This window comes from Dreissena polymorpha, chromosome 11 (genome assembly GCF_020536995.1).
Source record: "Dreissena polymorpha isolate Duluth1 chromosome 11, UMN_Dpol_1.0, whole genome shotgun sequence".
Taxonomy (NCBI): Eukaryota; Metazoa; Mollusca; class Bivalvia; order Myida; family Dreissenidae; genus Dreissena; species Dreissena polymorpha.
In genome coordinates this window covers 52163699-52186642 of record NC_068365.1, presented here as the reverse complement: position 1 = coordinate 52186642, position 22944 = coordinate 52163699, and the positions used below count along the sequence as shown (strand labels likewise).

The 22944-nt window shown below is 33.0% G+C and overlaps 1 protein-coding gene across 1 annotated transcript in view; it reads right to left on the bottom strand.

Annotated features, from left to right (window-relative positions):
* Positions 1 to 13581: 13581 nt before the first annotated feature.
* LOC127850097 (betaine--homocysteine S-methyltransferase 1-like) overlaps positions 13582 to 22944 on the bottom strand; it is a 34962-nt gene continuing 25599 nt past the window's right edge. The window contains exon 2 of the mRNA XM_052382868.1: positions 13582 to 15723. Within this exon, the coding sequence (XP_052238828.1) occupies positions 14144 to 15364 (1221 nt within the window). The 5' untranslated portion in view covers positions 15365 to 15723 and the 3' untranslated portion in view covers positions 13582 to 14143. The remainder of the gene's footprint in view (positions 15724 to 22944) is intronic.

The window sequence follows — 22944 nt, the reverse complement described above, 5'->3', positions numbered from 1 at the left end:
TAATATCGTGAATTAATCAATCAATGTAGAAGATAAATATTCACAGAAGTCCGTGGAACTTTATATTGGCATTCATTCTTGCTTACGCAGATAAGCAATTTAGGAAATGGATTGTGCATGCACTAGATGTTGCGTTGCAGAAGCATACCAAGCCAAATATGTTGCTCGATGCATCTCTTCAAAGCTTTAATAATCCCTCATTTTTACAGACGCACTGTACCGATTGGAAAGCTTTCAAAATGTGCATAATAATGGACTTGCTGATACTAATAAAAGTCTTTATCCGAAATGGCTTGATTTTGGAAAACACATATATGTATCTGCGTAAAAACAATAGTAAATCCTTTAAAAATCACATGCCATATCAACCGATATATCACATCGCTGAAACGGATCGGCTTTGTTTTCATCTATGGATTAGATTTTGAAATTGTGACGATCCCAAAAACATCGACTTGCTCGACTTACATACTGATAGGTGTATGTATTGCCTCAGCAAAGGGTCATTTATATGTGAATTAAGTCATGCACTGTAACGTTATATTTACTTTTTTATTGTTATAACCTACTTGTTGTGTGTTCAATGTATGACACAATTGTAAGCATATCGTCAGGTTTAAAATAATGAAATACAGGGAACATGATGCAATGCAATTAAAAATAGCTTTACGTATCCCAGTAGTTTTACAATAAATGTTTTCCTGTTCTAAATAATCTTGCATGCAAAAACGTGAAATTTAATTCACGTGTACGTATCAAGGTATTTACACAAAAAACCGCAATTCTATGCTTATTTTTCTATCAAAAATGGTTATTCAAACGTTTTAAGTAGATTAAAAATATAAATTCATTTGCTTATCGACCAAGGTGATATTACTATGATTAACATACGTTGTTATTTTTATTATTATAACTATATTTATAATCGGAAAACTGTACCCACGCTGACTTTGATTTGGGAACGATTGTGTAGTTACACGATTTTAATTAAAATGCATATGTATTACAATTGAAGGCGTTATTAATCAGTTGGAAAATACAAAGAAACTGCTTTTCAAAATACGTCGACTGTGTTGGAGTACAATTCATATGCAATATGTCAAATGGGCTTATCCACTTTATATAAAACAGGTTATTGTATGAAATAACAACTAACACTCTACTAGTATTTTTCTAGCAGAATAATAGGTTTTTTCTTTCCATTTGCTAAGAGAATACGTACTTACGTGACCGTTTTTAACCGATAACATAACCATAGCACTTGCAAATAATAGTAAATATTCGTATTAAATGTCATGATTTGTTGATAAGACAAGTGTAATAATTAGTAGGCTTAATGCATGCATTTCCCAGAAGACAAATGTCTAGACACAAGTGCCTTTTGCAAATTTATTGCAGTTTAATTTGCTATTTGTGCATTCGTTCGGTTCACCCAGGCAACAATCGATGATAGAAATGTAAACAGCGTATAACGTCAAGACAATTCGTCGTCTTAATCATATTAATTATACTTGTACTTCATAAAAAAAGTAAAAATTCGCGGAGGTTTAGAGTCGAAACAAGAGGCTGTGTTTCTATTTCCAACAATAATCTGTTTACGTACCTTGGAATTGCGAATGTTATCAGTATTTCTATAATCTCTTTTAAACTATAAACAAATATATGTACTAAGAACTGTATATGAAATAACTGTATTAATAGATAAAGCGATTTCACATATACCCCTGAATTATTCGGGTAAAATCTGGCACTGCAAATGACCATACAGTTGTTTATAGTACGAACATCTTTGTACACATCTTACAAAGACAATAAAGATAATGAAATTTGATCAAGTTCAAAACTTAAGCTTTTGCGGATTAAATATTAACAAAATGACCTTTATAGATTCAATAACGATCGTATAAATAACTGCTCACATGCTTAAACAAATGCCTTAGGGTGTCACTTTCAGATATTGAAATTATAATTCTGTTTGAGGCTTAGCGTATAGAGTTCAATTAATCAAATAAGAACAACGTGTCATGTATGATGTGTTCTTTTTTTCGCGATGTGTTTGTGTAAATGTACAGTTGCAATTAATCCAGAATATATGCTGTTTGTCAGCGTTCTCTATTACCGGCTCAGCTCTTGCAAAACTTGTATGTAAACTGTATTTATACATTTTACGGCTGTACTTTTGAATTATTTGTGTATCGATTGTTGAAATGAATAACGTGAATGCGTCTCCACAAACTGGTTATGCATACATACACGTTATAACACTTTACACTTTTGATATTAGTCAGCACATCTCTTTGTCATCACATATAATGTATGGCATGTTTGGACCGAAGGCTGTTCCAAATTGTCTCCGGATATAAGGACGCGCAAAACTATTATCTGTTAAATCAAATATAAATAACGCAAAAGAAAAATGTATTTAACCTTATTTTAAATAGATGCAAACTCATAACAAAATGTTTTATTTAAATAACGTCGTTTCAAGTGGACATACAGGTCGATAACAGCATACCAGCGGTAAAATTGCAAATGAAACAACATACTTAATGAAAACAGATCGTTGATGGAAAACGCATTAACATGTTCATTAAACGTATGTAGGTTGACTAATATATAGCTCTGCGAACGCTTCACATAGTATGATAATACTGTTGCTACATACTATATACAATCAATAAAGAGAAATGGCTATACATCGCTAAAGTTTTTTTAGATCAGAATATATTTAAGGGATAACTTTTCTTGTATAATTAATGAATAATTCTAGTTTTTAAAATAAATACACAAAATGAACACGGTTATAACATACTACAGTTAATTTTAAACATATTGCCCATACTCAAGTTAGCGAACTGCACATATCACAATTGAGCATATTACATCAAACGTTACGATCGTAATTAAAGATCAATGTAAACTGAAGTTATACATAAAACAGCATTCTTCGCATTTGATCGCCCACGAGATTGGTGAAAATAAATCTGGTGAATTTGAGTACTTATTACATGATAATTTTGGTAACAAATGTACGAGTAATAAGTATAATTCTAATAATATAAAAATGGTGTCCTCGAGTTATTAACGTTTAGCACAGCACTTAAAGGAGTTTCAAGCCATTTTATTTCCATTACAGCCTTATTTGCCTATCCCAAAACGATCCCCCTAACGCAATTACCACAAATCGTACATGCGCACGCTATAATTTTGTCTTTCAATATTTTATGGCAATATCACAGCATAGGAGTACCAAGTTTCACAATTTATTCCGTTGTAAAAAATAACTTCATTACAAATCGGTCTTGTAAGATTAGTTTTTGTTTATTTTATCAATTTGTGTTACAATTGATATCACACATGATTTTCGTTTCCAGGATTCAGCATAACAGTAATGTTAGTGTTAATTTTATTCAGAACTATGATTGACAATCTAATATGCCTGACATAATTTTGCATACAATTAAAAAAATCTACATAGTGCGTAATTTATATCTTACATTAAAGTTAACGTTTCAAAGACAACTTGTACTGATGGAGATAATTGTTCGATAGCGAAAATTTAATTTAACAACTAACATAAAAATACTCAACATACTCAGTTAATTTCAAGCTTAAATTAAATATATGTTTTATGTTTGTTAAATGATATAATGCGCATAAGTTTAAGTATTATGTATGGTTTTGAATAAAAGAACATATTTTTCTAGGAACAATTATGAAACTATGAAACAGACTCAAAGTACAAAAGCACCGACTGGCTGCCAATTATATCTATTCATTGTGTACCACCAATCCCAAATTCTAAGATTACAAAAACGGTTTTGTCAGCGGGCAGGATGTCTGACATACGTCCTCTGAGTATCATATGAATAAGTCGAAAATACTATCAATTTAATCCCTATAACACAGCATTACGCGCTTAATGTGATGGGCATGACATTACACGATGCCGACCAGCCACATTCTTTTTCACACTTCCAACAATAGCACGTCTTCAATATATGTTTATAGTATGATAATTAATGGTCCGATTCATGCTACGCAATACTACTTGTGCGACTTTACAGAATATAAAATAGTTGCTATCAACACATGCTCTGATAAAGCATAAGTCATGTTCAGTTAGGAAATATTATTCGACGTTTCGTTTGAAACTTTGCGGAGAAAGACATTTTCAGATAAAAAACGATTGTTTTGCAGATGTATTATTTTTTTAATTGTAATGCGTGATTTACTTTATGTGAGGTCACATTAACTTATACGGCGATTTGCCTTGATTGGAGAATGTATGCACATTTATCTACTACATCGATATTGAGAATACTGGCATTTAATAAAATGTATTATACTATTTTATTTGTTTATATGTTTAAAAAAATATCATTTGAATCTTAGTATTTTAGAAAAATGATAACTTATTATTAGAACACAAAAATTAAAGCTATTGTGAAAATCGTATTTTCAATTATAATTATATTATTTATTTAGACACTTTCTTTTGTCTAGACACCTTAGGTCGCAATAAAACAATACATGGCATATTCTCGAAACCCATGTGTTATCACGTGGCGATTACGACATGCTGTGTGTGCTAGAGCTAAAGATTACGCATCACACAACCTGAGTCTGGAGAGAACGTTGACATGTTGCTTAGTTTAAAAAGTAACATTTTATATAGCTTTTGTAATTGTTTTAATGTTAATTGTATGAACAGCCATAATTATAATAAATGATGGTAATGTGTTAATCTTTTCGTGAATTGGAAAACACGGATAAATTATGTCAATCATGTACAATGATTTTGCATGCGTTAGATACCGTGATCATATACTAAACAATCCAAAGGTAAATAGCATATTGTACAGGTGTCATTTTGCCCACTAGTCAATAAGTATATGCTAGTATATATTAATTCATGACATGTACTTTGTGGCAACATTTTGACGGAAAAAGCTGAGATGATCGACACATTTGACTTGATTTCGTTATGTTTTGACATTACAAACAATTTCTGATAAATGATGGAAACAATAATCTAATCCTGTCTTTTGTAACCTCTTATTAACGTCCTCGTCGTCAGATTCGCAGTTTGAGATTTATAAGACTAGGCCTTATTTCGGAAAAGTGTTCATATATATGACTCCTCATAAACATAATTGATTGTTAACATTTCTTCAAACAGCCTTTAAACTAAATGTTTACATCCACAGGCGTACAAATGTAATCGCCATTTAAAATTGTTTTTATTTTGTTCTGCGAAAAAGACACTGCCAAGAACATAATAATAATGATAGATTCAAGCATTACACGCCGACTCTGGAAGACAATTAGGTGTTTCTGCTTCAGTATTTGATCGGATTAAGTAGTGGATGATGGTACTACTACAACTACTACTACTACTACTACTACTACTACTACTACCACTGCTACTACGATTACTACCATCGCTACTGCTGTTACTGCTCCTCCTCCTCCTACTACTACTACTACTACTGCTACTGTAGTAGTCGTCGTCGTAGTAGTCGTAGTCGTCGTCCATCGGTCGTCCATCGTCCGTCCTCCGGTCGTCGTCCGTCGGTCGTCCATCCGGCGTCGTCCATCGGTCGTCCATCGTCCACCCATCGTCCGTCCTCCGGTCGTCCGTCGGTCGTCCATCCAGCGTCGTCCGTCGGTCGTCCCTCGTCTTAACATCGATCGTCCCCCGGTCGTCGTCCAACGGTCGGTCGTCGGTCGTCCGTTGGTCGTCCGTCGTCGAAGTAGAGGTCGTAGTAGTTGTAGTAGTAGTAGTAAAAGAAGTATCAGTAGTTGTCGTAGAAGTAGTAGTAGTAGTAGTAGTAGTAGTAGTAGTAGTAGTAGTAGTAGTAGTAGTAGTAGTAGTTAAAAAAGTAGTAGTAGTAGTAGCAGTGGTAGTAGTAGTAGTAGTAGTAGTAGTAGTAGTAGTAGTAGTAGTAGTAGTAGTAGAAGTAGTAGTAGTAGTAGTAGTAGTAGTAGTAGTAGTAGTAGTAGTAGTAGTAGGAGTAGTAGTAGTAGTAGTAGTAGTAGTAGTAGTAGTAGTAGTAGTAGTAGTAGAAGTAGTAGTAGTAGTAGTAGTAGAAGTAGTAGTAGTAGCAGCAGCAGCAGTAGTAGTAGTAGTAGTAGTAGTAGTAGTAGTAGTAGTAGTAGTAGTAGTAGTAGTAGTAGTAGTAGTAGTAGTAGTAGAAGTAGTAATAGTAGTAGTAGTAAAAGTAGTAGTAGTAGTAGTAGTAGTAGTAGTAGTAGTAGTAGTAGTAGTAGTAGTAGTAGTAGTAGTAGTAGTAACAGCAGCAACAACAACAACAGCAGCAGTAGTAGTAGCAGTAATAGTAGTACTAATAGTAGTATGTTATGTTATATCAGAGCCTTGCCTGCTTTGACCAGCTATATATATGCGTACAGAAAATTAACACATGTTACGCAACGTTTGATTGGCTGACTAACTCGGGATCTCGGATGACGAAAATTCTCTCCTCTTTTATTTAATGCACTCTGCCTTTATTTACTGAACCGCTCTTTTTTTTATTGTACGCCGCTTTTATTTAGTTTTGCACTCCTCTTTTTTCTAGCTCGTGGCCACAACATAGCTAACTTGTGGCCACGAGATAGAAAAAAGAGGAGAGCAATTTAAAAAAAGAGAAGCACCGCTCTTTTTTTAATTGTACGCCGCTTTTATTTAGTTTTGCACTCCTCTTTTTTCTATCTCGTGGCCACGACATAGCTAACTCGTGGCCACAAGATAGAAAAAAGAGGAGAGCAATTTAAAAAAAAGAAGTGAATGTCACCTCTATGCCACCGGAACTAACTGTTATCATGTGGTGTTTCCTTTCTTCGGAATCAATGATACAAATCGAAATACTGTTTTCATGGGAAATTGTCTTGTGTTTGTAGTCCAGGATAGTTTTTGGCCTGGGGTGTAGTCCCAAGGTCATAGTAATGATACACATTTCTGAGCCTATCCGAATTGGCTGGTTGCCAAAAACCGAATTCCCAAAAGTCCAATTTACCACTTTATGCATGCGCAATAAAAGTAGTTCTTCACAAATCTCAATTACCCGCCTTGTAAATACAAACCATCACTATAAAACATGACAGTATCATAAAAAGTATTAAAAATATTATTGAAGCAAAATTGCTAAGCATTGAATACGACATTATTTTTATTGTTTACATATATTCATGCGAAAAAAGTTCCTCACTTTGCGGTCTAGGCCGAAAAGATACGATAGTTTACAGTGACAGTAAGAAGAATTTGTCTCTGAGACATTTTTTGAAGACATTTTATTTGGTATTTATAAACATATTTTAAAATATTGTTATTTTATTTTGCGTTAACAAGACTATCCAGAAAAAAAAGAAAATAAAAAAAAAATCACGATCATTCTCGGAAATAGACGAAGTAACCAGATATGGAATTTCACTGCGCAAATCAAGCGCGAAAAGGTCTACGTGAGACAAAGTACACAATCTGTACACCTTTTTTATCAGGGAAAGTGGATTTTCTTCTGTATACATATTACAAAAAAGTATGGGTGTTTTCCTGATCTGTTAACTATGTAATAGAACGCTATTTAAGGCTATTGAAAGTGATTTATTTGACGCCAACAATAACAGTTTGTTTGCGTGTTGTTGTTGTGGTTTTTCTTGTATATCCTCACCGCCTATGTAGACGAACTTTTTCCATATCTGTATAGTTGAACAAAAGGTTATCGTTCCCACCACCAGTATCGTGTAGTCCTCCACCGTTTTTGTACACTGTAGCATAAACACAAATATTGTCTTTTCTTACAGTCTCTGAGCTTCTGCACTCAACCGCTAGGGTCAATCCCTATAAATTTGGACAAAGGGAGAAATTCGGACAAATCATCCTAAATGCATTTTACGTCACACTAAATCTAGCCCCAGGCCTTCAGTGCCTATAGCGCTTTGATTTTAAATGTGGACTTTTTTAATGTGCATTTTCATATTTGTAGCATGGCATGTAAGTTAATAATACTCATGGTGACAGTCCGGAATTAAATACCTTTTTAAATTGTATTATATCCAAAATATAACGCATTATCATTTCTAAAATCGTTATGACGCAGCTTACATTGTAAATCATTTCTTTATATATTACTTATTATCAATATAGTGTCTTTTCTCAGGAAGATCGTAGTGACAACATTGAAATGTGTTTTCCTTGCGAGCAGGAGGTCCCGGGTTCAATAACAGCTCTAAGAGCGCTCTTGAGAACTTCTATAAAAACGAATGGTAAATTGTATACACATGACACGTATTCGAGATTGTCGAGGAATGTAATGCGCTACAATTAATGAAAAGTAGATCTACGTGAAAGTTATAAATGTCATTCATGTGTCTCTAAGGGTTTAATGCAATCTAGATTACATGTGTTTAGCGATTTATCCATTTCTAAGCGAGACCCATGGAATGCCTATGGAAAAGAAACCACATATATTGTATGTATTATTATATAATTGTGTTGTATATATGTATAGGTCTTGTTCCACTGGAACAACAACAGCAGCTCTGGATGACTATGTTGCGATACGTTTAATATTTGATTTGGAGTTTTAGAATCTACAGTAAATAGTAGCTCATTAAATGGTTTTATTTTTGTGTTAATACTACAACATCAGAAGGAAAATATGCACAGGAGTATGTCTGTACAATTGCCTGGAAAAATGGCAGAAACATATTGCAAGACTGCAAGCTCATTGAAAAAATATTCAACATTTCAAAAGTATTATGTCGACACAATAATTTCTAGTCACTTGCCAATAAATGATAAATGAATTATACCAGTATCCGATAGGAATGTAAGACAACCCGTTTGAAGGTGAATGTATATACATGTAGTTTATTTAGCTTGTGATGACGCTAAGAAGACTGCGACGATTTCCAATGCATGAAGCATTTAACATCAGACCGTAAGGCACTTCTGAGATACATTGTTAATAGCATAAACGTAATAAAAGATGGATAATTCACTCTATTTAAAGTGATCATGATTTCAGTTTTTCATTTTCCTTTACATATTGACGCTGAATGATTTAAAAGCTAATTAAATTGAATACCTTGTGGTAATTGTGACGCAAACTGCATATCGAGTTAATTATGCTTGCGTGTACATTTTAGAAATTTATATATACCTCAAGCCTTCTCCATATATTTATAAATGGTAAAACAATATCTGACACAATGGAATAAGATGTTAAAATGCTATGATTGCAAATACCATCAATGTGCTTCTCAAGGAATTTGCGAAAGGTAATGCGTCAGTAATGATCGTTCATGCGTCTCCATTGTATATGTAGAATTTCGAACGATCATCATCCTAGTTATTTTCGCTTTTTTCATATTCACTTACATGTAATTCTCGTTTACTATTATGCCAACAAGAGCGCTGACCCTAACAAAATTTTATACGCGTGCTACATTAACAATTATAAATAATCATAACGATTGTCTTGATGTATACGTTATCCATTCAATTCAATCAGTAATTTTGAAAATATGAACCTTTCAAAAGTTCAAGGGAATTTCAGGAATTTATCACAAGTTTTAGGTCTTTGTTATCATTAAATGCTCTTCTATAGTAGTAGTAAGTTTGATACATTTGACAAATCCTAATTGGTAACTACATTCTATTTAACTTTGTCAATGCAAATGCTTTGCTGATTAAATAAATGGTTGTCAAACAAGTTTACTTAATTCAAACGAAATGTTAGCAAAAACATACGATTGTGTTACCGTTGTTTTGTTATACCACATAATCTTTTCATCTATCACGAATGTAGGTTAATCCGCTAACAAATGTCTTCTGTTAATGCAGATCACTCTTTTTTAAACGTAAAATTTTATTTTAGGAACATATTCAAAAATCGTTAGACGCACGGCATCTGGTAAACTCCCTTAAACCAGCTAAAAGTATGCTTCGCGTTTATTAACGAGCAAATGTCACCGAAGGATAATCGAGACGTGCTCTCAATTTCAATTTTTTGAAAGGTATTCATTTACTTGCTAAATAAAAACAATTTTCGTTGGAAGTAAAAGATAGTTTTCACAAACCATATGTGTTCGTTTTAATTATACAATACTCGACCGTTTACAACTCATAATCAGTTCTGAATTCTGGTCTATCTCAATCGTCTCGGAAGTGTGTTATTATGATTCCCTTATGGGTTCTCAAATAATACGATCTTGTTGAAGCAACTTAAAAGATACAACTACATATGATTGAAGCGTTTGTATACATCATAACGTTTAATATTATACGTTTCTTGTAAATTGGCGCATGTATCTTTGAAAAATCACTATTATGAAAAAGCTCATATTAACTTTGTACTTTTTCAAACAGTCTGGATTTGAATGTTAAATCCACCGAATAGCTTCCCGATTTATTAATACGTTTTTACAAATCATATTCCGATCGAATATCACAAATAACGCATTTGTGGCACAAGCGTTTGAATCAGTTGAAAACAACATCAATTAAATCTCCATCACAATGCAAAGCGCACGGAATGTTCCGGTAATAATATTGAACAATTCAAGTAAAACAGATTGAGTGTGCTCACGTTGACATTGAATGAAATCATAATGTAACTGCTTTTAATCTATATAAAATATACAGGTGTTGTGATGCATTATAAGTTAGTATCAGTTTTAAGTATTGGCATTTTTACATTATCACAAATATGAATACTAATAAACGTGGCAATATAATTTTTTTCATTTGACTAATTGTAACAAGATATTTGATTTGAACTACTTTAATGAAAAATATTCAGGATCTTATGTAATAAAAGACGAAATTCGTTCCGAAGGCTCAAATTTTATTCTCCATCATAATGAACACAATGGTATATGTAAAGACTTATTTGGATTTGAACAGTTAGATAATGACGTCGGGATTCATCTGGTACATAATAGTAAACCTACAAGCGCTACGTCAGATATACTGTTTTTAAATGACTTTTGACAGTTAATGGTGAATTCAATACTTAACATTTAACAATGTACATCATGTTTGCGTAGACAAACTACCAGCGCTTGTTTAATGTACGATAACGGAAACAGTTCACTATCATTATCATTATAAAAACACGAATAAAAATGTGTTTCATTAAGACAGGTGTGTTTTACTATTTTCGAGACATGGAATTCAATGGATTTTTCATCAAGTGTAATCCTCGCTGACAGACAATTGGTTGCAATTCCGACGGACACAGAATTTATGTTGGTATGACACGACGTTTTCTGAGTCATACCGGAAAACTTTAAAATGAAAAACAATAGGCTGAAATAATTTGAACAAAAATTAAGCAATAACCAAGGTAAGACAAAATACTGCTTAAATTAGTATTTTTATATAATTTAAGTATATGTCGTTTAATGCAAGGACCTATGTTATATACATTACTCACATGTTAACACACTCGTCGTCGCTGTTATATGTACGGAAGTTAATCCAATCAGCATGTATTAAACAAAAGGAACATATACGAGGTAGACATACCATTGGGTTAATATGAAAAGCTTTATAGAAAAAGTATGCTTCACATTGATCTATGTATATTCGATTTGTCATAATATATTTAAAATAAGACAGACAGACAGACAGACAGTTTACTACAATCCAATAAGGCATTTAAGCCCACGAGGACATATATACAATACAAGTGTTGACGAACAGTGTAGACTAGAATACAAAATTTTAACAAAAGTTGTAGTTGTATGTTTCAAACATTTGGAGAAGATCGCTTTGAGAACAATATTTCAAAAAGCATACATGCAAGATAATTCTGGAACGTTTTCTAAGCATTTAACCAATCGATTTTAAACTATAATACAATATGTTCTTATCTTAGAGGTTTTTTCAATCAACTACTTTGGGTAGTATAGCTGCCGATATTTATGTTTGTCCTCGTGCCGATTACTGGATGATATTCTATTAACAATGTAGAAACATAGAAATTGGCTTTTAAAATGTAGCATACATTTATCCTAATTTGTTACTTACTATCAAATATCATCATATAAACATGATAGAATGTTTTTTAAAGGGAGCATTTTCGGCTTGTATTCTAAACATATGCATCGATTTAACAAACAACGACAAAATATACACATTTAAATAAGTATGCCATATTACACCACTTTATCCTTTATTAAATGGTTTCTCTACATCGGCCTCTACGCATATGTTTATAAATTCAGTTCAATTTTCTTATTACGAAAAACAAGTAAAATAACCAATCGCAGAGAAACCTTTAAATACAAAAAATATAATATAGTTTAATTATTTAACATGTATGAGTTATACATTTATCACAGATGGTATTTTAACATCTATGGACTTAACATTAAGAGTGCCATAGATATATATATATATATGTCTTACCGAATAATAAGTCTAGCGATGACTGAAGTTGAACATGTTGAACTACCATTTGTGTTGTGTTGTGTTGCTTTTGCTATAGTAACATACATTCATCATCACGTCACGATGGGTAAGATGCGTCCTTCGAAACAGAGCGTCAGGTTTTAGTTTAATATCGTATGTTTCCCTTAATCCGTAGATTAAGATAACTATACTCTCCACAAAAAAACTCCATAAACATTATTTAGTTATAAAATACTGTCCGCTATTTGAAATAGTCTATTAACAATAAAACAATAGTTCTTCTATTAACTAAACACGAAGACCGAAATACGAATTTACTGCAGAGATCTACGGGGATAAGCGCCGGTCTTGTTTTTGACTCGTACTTTTATGAAATTGCATGATTCCTATTTGTTATTGGAGCTTGAATTAACAAAGTATTGTATAGTAAAGTACGATGTGTGCACTCGGGTCTACAGCACTTGTTGGAATATATGTTATATACCCGGTCGTGATAAATAATACGATGTTACACTGACATCAACATATGTCATCTATGACCGTGTTGTAAATTGTAATTTATTAAATGTGTCTTATAAAAATATTGATAATATATTTGTTCAACATATTCTAAGACCTTTTCCGGATACGGTTTGTTCCACATGTCCACGGATTTTGCATATGTGTGATTTTATAAAAAAGGAAGAAAGAAAGGGGGATTGTATCTAATGCAATAACTTATGTTTCATGTTCAAATAATTTGTTTAAATATATTAATGAATATAAGTAAAAATATGTATTCATTAAAATGCGACCGTTTCGAGAGCGGCCTTTTTATAGCTGTGAGAAATGCACGTATAGATATGAAAGGAAAAATTGATGAATGCTTTTGATTTGTGAGTCGGCGTTATTAACATAATTCAAAAGCAACAAGGTAGTATGCACTAAAGTGAGTGTTTTGCATTACTTCTAACAACGCAGTGGGTAAAGTATATCAACATAGCAAAGTGGTAGAAGGATTAATAAAAACAACAACAACAGTTTTGTCGTTAATGGAACAGTTTATAATATTTGGTATGCCAATATTTGAAACGACGCTGATGAACTAGTACAATAATTACGATTTGAAATAATATTGCTCACGGATGCACTCCCTGAATACATTCTTTTCGATCGAGTCAAACAATTATATTTTGATTATGATCATTTTCAAAACTGTTACGGAACAAAAAAAACGGTGATGTTATGACGTTACAATTAGTATTTTATTGGTACAACGTTTTTCATTTGTTACATCAGAACCATTTATTACGACCAACGTTGATTTACGTTTATAAGGGAGTAACGTTTTTGGTGAATATGTAAGTGACACAAACGAACATGTAGCCCCACCTCTAAATGAACCAATAAACTCAGCGTGGTTGTCCGTTTTATTCAACCATAGTCAGGCAAAGACTGCGACTAATAAAAAGCAAAACAGCGGCTACTTACTGCTTTTATAGTTGATATGCTTCAACAATATATCAATCTAGGTATGAACATTAAACTATTTTTCTTTTGTGAAAACTTTTTTCTAATTCATGTTTTCGTCAACCGATTCACAGATTGCCTTTACAGTACAATAGCCTGAATGAAATCCCTTTCGTCTTCGTAACCATGCATTCTAGACTGTTCACTAAGGCCAATCAGTTGCATTTAAATCAAGCTAAACTTCATGTAGTTATTGATGACAAACACATTTGTTTATAAAGTGGTAACAATAATATTATCCTGCCTTTGTGCCCTCTTAGATTTATTTGCACGTCGACAGATCCTTAGTACGAGGTTCACAATATTAGTTCTCATTTCGGGCAAAATTGTAAAATAAATAACTCCCTTGTAAACAAAATTGATTTTATAAAACTCTTCAAAAAGCTTTAAAATGTACACATCCCCAGGCGTGCGTATGTAATCACCATTTAGAAAGGTGATCTTTGATTTGATTATATTCTGGGGAACAGACAAAACTAAAAATACAACGGCCATAACAACGGCTGCAAGCGTTAGACGCCGGCTCTGGGAGAACATTATCAGTCTCTGTTTCTGTATTTTATCTGTTTGAGTGGAGCACGATGGACATTCGGTATACTTTTGACGTCTTTTCTTAGAATTAAGCCGCACCTCCACGGTGATTACTTTTGTCCGTACACGTAGAATCCCATCAGTACATTTGAAATTGGATGCACAGAGAAACACTGATAAAGGCATTATCAGTAAGACACAAATAGCCACTGGAAGGATAAACGCCAGTACGGTGTCTATTTTTCGCATTACCATGATGTCCTGTGAGTTTTCCGGTATCACAAAGCAAAGTCGTGTCCTATATATCTGATTGTACGATACGGCGCTAGTCCATGTAAGATACAAATGGCCAACAATCGCAAAGATTGACACCGTCGTGATGTAGCACTTTGTCCTAAATGCGTTGAAGTACCTCTCCGCTGTGCTAGGCCTGTAGCAGATAATTACCCTTTCCACGAGTAGCATTGCCACATACCAGGTTGACAGGAATGTTGTCAGTAGATTCAGATAATACACTAGCTGACAGAAACCCTCCATGTTGTAGATGTCAACGATTCGCATCGACACCCACGGGATTGCCATTACAATAAGATACAGAGTGTCAACGATGCTTGATGCATAAAAATAGCAACACGCTGCGATCTTCTTGAGTTCTGAGTTTCGGATAGTAATTGACAGAAATACGTTGGAAAACACGCCTATTGTTAGAAGACTTGGTACGCCATATTGATCCAGAACATTTATAATACTCTGCAAAATCTTTTCTGTCGGTGTTGGAGGGTCCGGGAAATTATTGTGGTAATTGTAATAGGTGACATTCAATTTTTCTGTATCGTTCTGCCCAATTATATCTGTAAATGAGTCCGATATAGAGGCGTGTCCGCTCATTACAAAGTCTTCCATAGTCGTCAGCCCTTGAATACGTTCTACGGTCAATAAAACTATTTATTGAAATATTAATATCTCTACAGCAGCCGTTTAAAAGACATGGATAGACTTCCCATTTATTGAAATAAGCATGAATATATTATATTATAATAAACCCTCTAACTTTTACGTGTTTCGCTTGCAGGTCTATTGTAGTGTTTATTTTGGGTTCTACATATTGTTAACGATCAGTGCATGAAGACGTATACATAGTAGACGTTTTTGTTAAATCGTCATTTTATTAGTATTCGTCATGAGGTGTGTGTTAGATGTCGAGCACCACTTTGCAGAGGGGCTTCCTCTAACGATGTGTTTCATGTATTCGTCTTGATTAACTGAAACAAATTAAAACAAAGTGTTTAATTTGAAATAAACACATCTAATACATAATGAGTATAGAAACATTAATGCATCTATAAGTATACAAAATGCTATTCATTAATGTTCGCGAAATAAATAGAAACACAATGTGAACTGTCTTCATATGATCCTAAGTTAAGGAAAGTCAGTTATATTGAATTGGTATAAACTTCAAATGTATACGATTGAGACCGCAATAAGAATTGCATAGTATATGGTATTGCGTTTTGCGCAATGGTAACGATATCTAAATAAACATTTAATTATTTTAATAATTAAGTACATTTAATATGTTTTGTACATTGAGTAAACAGTATTATGTGTACAGAGACTATCTGGTCAAAATTTCAAACACAAAATCAAAATAAGTTGTCTTCGCAATCAAGATGGTGAACGGCGAGTGAGTTTTGCGATCATGTATCACGGTAAACATGCATGGTTCATTAAACGGATCTTAGTCGTAGGAGAAATTTAAAATAAAGCAAATATAGAAAATCATCAACAATGATCTTATTTGAATAATGTTTCTATTCATTTATTGTTATGGTAATATTGTTATAATACACATTTACAGAAACTAAACGCCTCCAAAATATTTGTAATGTTTCTCTCGTTCTTTCGTGCTATAGCAAAAAAGCGGCATATTCGTAATTGTTCTAGAGGCTCCATGCAAACAGGCAAGAAATTGTCGTTATGCTCTTTGATTTTCTTGTTTTCGCATATTTAATGGGATTTGTTATCATGAACACAATGTAATGGCGAACTATTTGTAAATTCATAATAACGTGTCGCTTTTGTAAGTATCGATGCATATCAAGTTAAACACTCGTAGTTTTAATATGAAATCGTACTTCATTGTATACAGACGGACAATGACAAAGAAATAGCAGTGAAAAATGACCGCATCCATGTATACATGCCGTTTAATCACCCTACGAAATGACGTCAATCTGCCAGATATAAAACCATAATAAATCAGACCGTAAAAAGCCATTGAGACAATGAAAGTCATCTTCTGTCATTGAAATGAATATCATCTGCAATGGAATTTTTGTTCTGTGTGAGTGAGTTTACATTAAGTTTTTGCTGGCAATTAGTATAATTCACGAGATTTGTTGTAAATTCTTACATGATTTTAATAAAACCATGTTTGACTATAATTCAATATAGGTTATTAGCACTAAATTAGTGTTTGCTTAATATATAAAGAACATAATATAAACATATATTGTTATATGACTCTTTTAAAAGATAACTGCTAGAATTACCAAAGGACAAAGGTCTGTGTAACCATAAATTATTTAAAACACATTTAAACCATCTTTTAGATCATCAGTAGCAAATGTAACAATAGTATATTAAGTATGTTATACTATTGAATGCTTGTGTTGAAAATCCATTAGTCTGTGGTTTTAAAATGCATAACGAATTCACAGTATTTTTTTAATCCCCATTGGCACTATGTTATATCACGCTTATTTTGTACTTTAATACACTAGGTGCACTATTATGCATATTAATGTTGAAACAAAAACGAACACACAGTTTTAATTGGCCCCTTAAAACACGGATGATCCAGAATCTCTTCCTGTTTCATATTTTCACACGAATCATATCTTGACGTTGATTAAAATGACTTTCTTCCTGTCACTTAGAACTGCAAGCTTTGCTTACACTTGCAAATACCTTTTAAAATATCCTGCTTCATTTATATATGTACTGTTTGTAGTTGATGTTTATAATAACAGTAGTAAGGACGAAAATGAAAATGAAATAACTCCTTTGCTGGTTGCCAAATCCTGAGCGTCTGGAGGCGTACATGCTTTTTTCTCATCAAGAGATATAACGTTTGTTTTCAATTTAATGCATTAAATACGTTTTTAATTGTATGATGCTGTTTAATAATTGTCATTATGACTAAATGTGTGGATATGTCCCTTTAATATCATGTTAAAAATAATATGAATATTTATTATATATATATATATATATATATATATATATATATATATATATATATATATGTATTTCTAAACAATTCCGAAAACATATTGTATAACTGGTCATTCGCTTGCTAATAACACATCGTGCCTCACCAAGAATCTCGTCCGGTTTCAATATCAGATAAGGCACATACGGTTGACGCTGAACAAATGCAATTTTCCCCGTGCGTGTGGGCTTTGTGTAGGCTTTGCGAATATTAACGAGATTCTGTCAACCGAAAGCATATCAAGGTCTTGCGTCTTAGGTACGAGTTCAAAAACATATACACGTAATTTGTTCATTTATTCAGTCGTTTTCAATTAGAGACGGTCTTTATAAATAACTAATTCCTCTTTGAATTAACCATTGCAAGCGTCCCTTTTGGTTCTCATAAATAATACATGATCCGTCAATTGATGGCATTTACTTAAGTGAACAGAATCACTGTTGAGATAAATCCAAAGGCTTGGTGAATGTTATGAACACTGGTGTTGTGACCAGGCAACTTCTTATAAACACATAGTTCGGTATTACATACAGACACAATTGAAAATCCGGAAAAGCATTACTTTTTAATTAATGGAAAAAATATAGTAAAACATATATACAACCGAACGGTTGTACATGGTTCAAAACTAAATGTTAATTTTCAAGTAAAAACGACAAGCTGAATTATTTAACTTTATTTTAGTACGCCATGTTTGCCTAAAGAAAAAAAAACGAAACATGCCCATTACATCTAACATTCAAATATGAAACGATAGATAATTGCGCTTCTGTGTCATTTGAGAAAGTTTAAATGAAACAGGAGCGCGGAATCGGATGTTACATGTTATCAGAGATATTTATTACACTGATTGCTTTCAAAACCTCTTCCGTGGTAACCTAATTTATTGCGCCAAAGTTCAGGATATGTGTGGTTAATTTACGCCTACGATTCTTTTATAGAATTTCGCACACAACTGTATCAATTGATCAAAAATTAATTGAAAGTTATGCTGTTTGATTGTTGGAACATATATTTGGGCAGCAAGATAAGAACTCATTTCTTTCAAGTCATATGGTACTTCCTGAGTGTCAATAATACTTACTTGGGGCTAAATAGTTTATTACTACATTAGCATGCTGTTCTTGTAGTTGATTTAAATTGATCGACCAAAAAACATAATCTTAGCGAAAACAGTATATTAAAGGTATGGTGTATATTGTTGAAATTATTTCCAAATTGCATTTTGTATTTATTCATGTATGTTCAGTAAAAAATGTTGTAAAACTCGGAACCAGTCACTGAGGTATGTTATTTAATTTAATGATTTGTAAATGCGTTCCGCGCTTTTTGAGATAATGTCTTCAATACAATCTGAACAATTACTAAGTAGTGATAACACACGCATACGTCCGATATATTGACAATGAGTTTAGTATAAACTGTTCAAAATATAACTGTTATGATACTGCGTTCTATCAACATACGAATATTGGAATTTATCGGACAAATTTTAAAGAGTATTACACTACATATTAACATTTGGAATTAAATATGGGAAACCGTACTTAACATATGAATATAATTTCAATACTTACCTAATATACATACATTCTTAAAGTGTACCAAACGAAAACACACCTTATAATAAAATGAAGATATGTCCGTAAGTTTGATAATAATCACATCAAATTGTTTTTTTTTAAATACAGTGAAATTTTGTCTGACAATTAAGAGCAAAACACACGTAAATCATCACATCATTTTCAAATTAGTCATTATATAAAAATATGAACACATCTGTTGCAAAGACTAAACCGACAGTCAACCCTTTTCAAACAGTTTTCAATTTCTTTTTCAGATCACTTAGTTTCCCGATCTCCAACTAAAAGCCGTCCGAATTGTCTATGTCGCCGATCACACGCGCGCTGACTTGGCAATGGGTTTCCCATAAAATAAGGGTTTATTACGCCGTGACAGCTTTTCTATTAATGCCGTCGAACTTTGCATTAATGCCGAAGTGTCGCGATCGAATAATAAATTTGTATAGCGGCATAGGTCTATGCGGAGTACGTTGCGAAAACCCACTTATATGGTCGTTTTCCATGCAGTGATCAATGTGCATTTCAATCTTCAGAAAGCAAAGCCTTGTCATTAAATGTGGACAATATAGAATAATCATCCATAAAACATACAATTTCTTCTTTGTTGCGTGTTTTGGTTACATCAATAATAAGAATCAATTGCCATTTTTCAAATCAGGTGGTTATGCAACCTTTATTGGCACTTAGTGTGGGGATTGTCCGTGTGTTTAATTGAACACGTTCACAAAAGGTCACAACACAAAGTGAAGCACATAAGGGGTACTTGGGTCACGTAGGAAAGACAAATAGAAAAGACAGCCGATTAATTCAGTCAAAATAAAAAAGACAAGACAAATATTTATTCAGACTTGCAGTGTACATCATCTAAACACAAGATATTACACGTACAATTTTGTCACAGACAACAACATAGTAATCATATAAACATAAGCAATATCGTATGCGGTTACGAAAATACTAGGTAAAGTACTTATCATATATAGAGTATAACTATTTTAAGTTAAGTAACAACATTACAAATATTATTTCTTAAAAACAGAGCTTTTATTTTACAAATTTTGCTAATTTAACAAGTTCATATTTAAGCATTGTATTCAGCCATTGGTGGAATTTATAAACAGACGGCCTTATATTTACATTTCTTTAGGAAGTTTTTTTTTTTAAATATCAATGTATAAACGACATTTACAAACAAAATTTAACTCATGTTCCACATCTAGTTTGTTACGTCAAAGGCAATAACGTTCGTTTTTTGTAAATTATGACCAGCATATCTTCCAGTTTGAATTCTACGTGGCGTACTCGAAATTCGAAGCTTATGACGTAGTGTCTTAGTGATTTAGGTAATAAATTTAAATTATTTTCGTAAACAAACATAAGCTTAAACACACGGTCCATATCTAAGATAGAGCTATTATCAACGGATCGAACCCACTCATAGTTTATAGGTACCAATAACAACATTTTTAAAATGAGGTATACATATTTTAACGTCGACAGAGCTTGGATTATCAAACACTTAGGCGTAGGTGTCAAACTATACTACTCAAAATTTGCTAAGGATAACTTTTTATTTTCACATTATTTTCAATTTAATTTAATTTAAATGGTTATTTTGCAGGTTTTGATATTAGAATGTGTGTTTTCATTTTATGTGTATGTATTGATTTATCGTTGATGCGTGACGCTTGCTGAATCTAGCTAGGGGTATACTTCAAATTACACATACTATAAAAAGCGATCCTTAGCAAATTTTGAGTAGTATATTTGTTCATATTAGATACCCAATTAGAAAGACTAGTTTGGTTATCATTTAACGCGTGTATATATATTGATTTTAAAATTATGTTATCAGTTTAAATAAGTTTAAACGAGAATATAACCATCGTAACATATCTATGAATAAATAGTGGGTATCTTCCTCACTTGACGTAAACTACAGCATGACATACATTTTGCATAACGTTTGACATTCGTTTCCAGAACTTGAAGTGTACCCTTTTCAATTCGCTTTGACTTTGTTTTACCCCATAGCTCACATGCGTAATTCAGTATAGATCCAATAAAGGCATCGAATAGCTGAAATTGTGTTTTTGGTTCAAAGTCAAACTCTTACATTTGTTAAATAATATATTCATAGCTTCAAGTTCTTTTCCATATAAGTATTCTTGATTTCACTGAACATTAAAAAAAAAAACTTCCCAAATAATTAAATCATTTACTACTTATATCTTCTTACCTTTAAATGTCCATGTTTCAGATGGAAATAATCTACGCCGAAAACCCATTATTTAAGTGTTTTAAGTATAAATCTTTAATCTTTAATCCCCATCATTATCAGTAATTTGATAAAAGATCCAAGTATTTTTGCACTGCTCCAGGCGATTTACTGATTATTCCCATATCATCTGCGAAAAACACTTAGAAAGCGCTCAGATTGCCGTTCGGTTTAAGTAAAGACCTTTCAGTATAAAATGCGTTTTACTGCTCGACTTGTGTACCTAGTCAAACACGACAATAGCGGAAAACACCATGGCGACATTGACCTGATGAGCCACACCAGAAAGACACTGACCATATCAACCCTGATGCAATGTTGTGGTTCATTAGAATGTTACTCTTAGGATTTGCAGATGTGTGTTGATATAATTGAATTCAGAAAAACAGATTAAATAAGTCAATTTTGTTACACGCTGCCGATTTCCACATTTGTTGTCTATTTGTATTCGATCAATAAGGATGTTTGAGTAAATCTGTGCATCCCAAAAATTAATACAACTTTCAGTGTCGTGTAAGTCGGGAATACACATTCTAGGCTACGTAACGCCCTCTAAATTCATGCAATCGCTCTTTCCAATGCCCCCCTTCTCCTTTTCTCCGTGAGACTGACGACTGTGTTGGTGAATAAAGTCTATGGAACTGTGTCCAAGGAGCATGGACATTCCACAATCAGAACCTAGTTCTGGTCATGCCTAGTATCAAGTTGGTGTCAATTAACAAATAAGACAGACGATGTTCATACTGCTAAAATTGATATTGATTTTGTGGTCTTCCTTGGAATGAGAAATGTGGTGCATTAGTAAGATGTGTTCATATTCGTTTCATACCTGCTTTAAATTTCACCTCGTTTGTCACAAAATATCCGAAGTTAATATGCGTCCTGTTTTGTGTGTGTAAAATATCTTTTCATTGAATCGTCGTGACTTTCGGTAAAACACGATTGTGTAAGTCATTTAATTGTCGGTATACAGACGCCTGTATTACGCGTTGTTGTTTCCGTTTGCTTTGTGTCCTTTCTTTTATCGAACGGGACTGCAGCGGCATACCGTAGCACAATCAGGGTAACCCGATCAACATCGATTCGTAGAGAAAATTCTTCAAAACTCGAGGGTTTTCGCGGGTCTAGTGGCCTAAAGTGTGTTAAATTTGAATGAATAGTATCGCACTGTCATTTCTCTGCAATATATTTATTTTAAATCATAAAGGATACATTTTGCAAGTACAATTTCACTTTTAAGTTATCGCCGATGTGTGTATGTGTAGTTTTATAACTGATGGATTGTATTTAAAAGCGTCGTATGCTGTAACGATAACTGCAATACTATACACATAGTGGAAAAAAA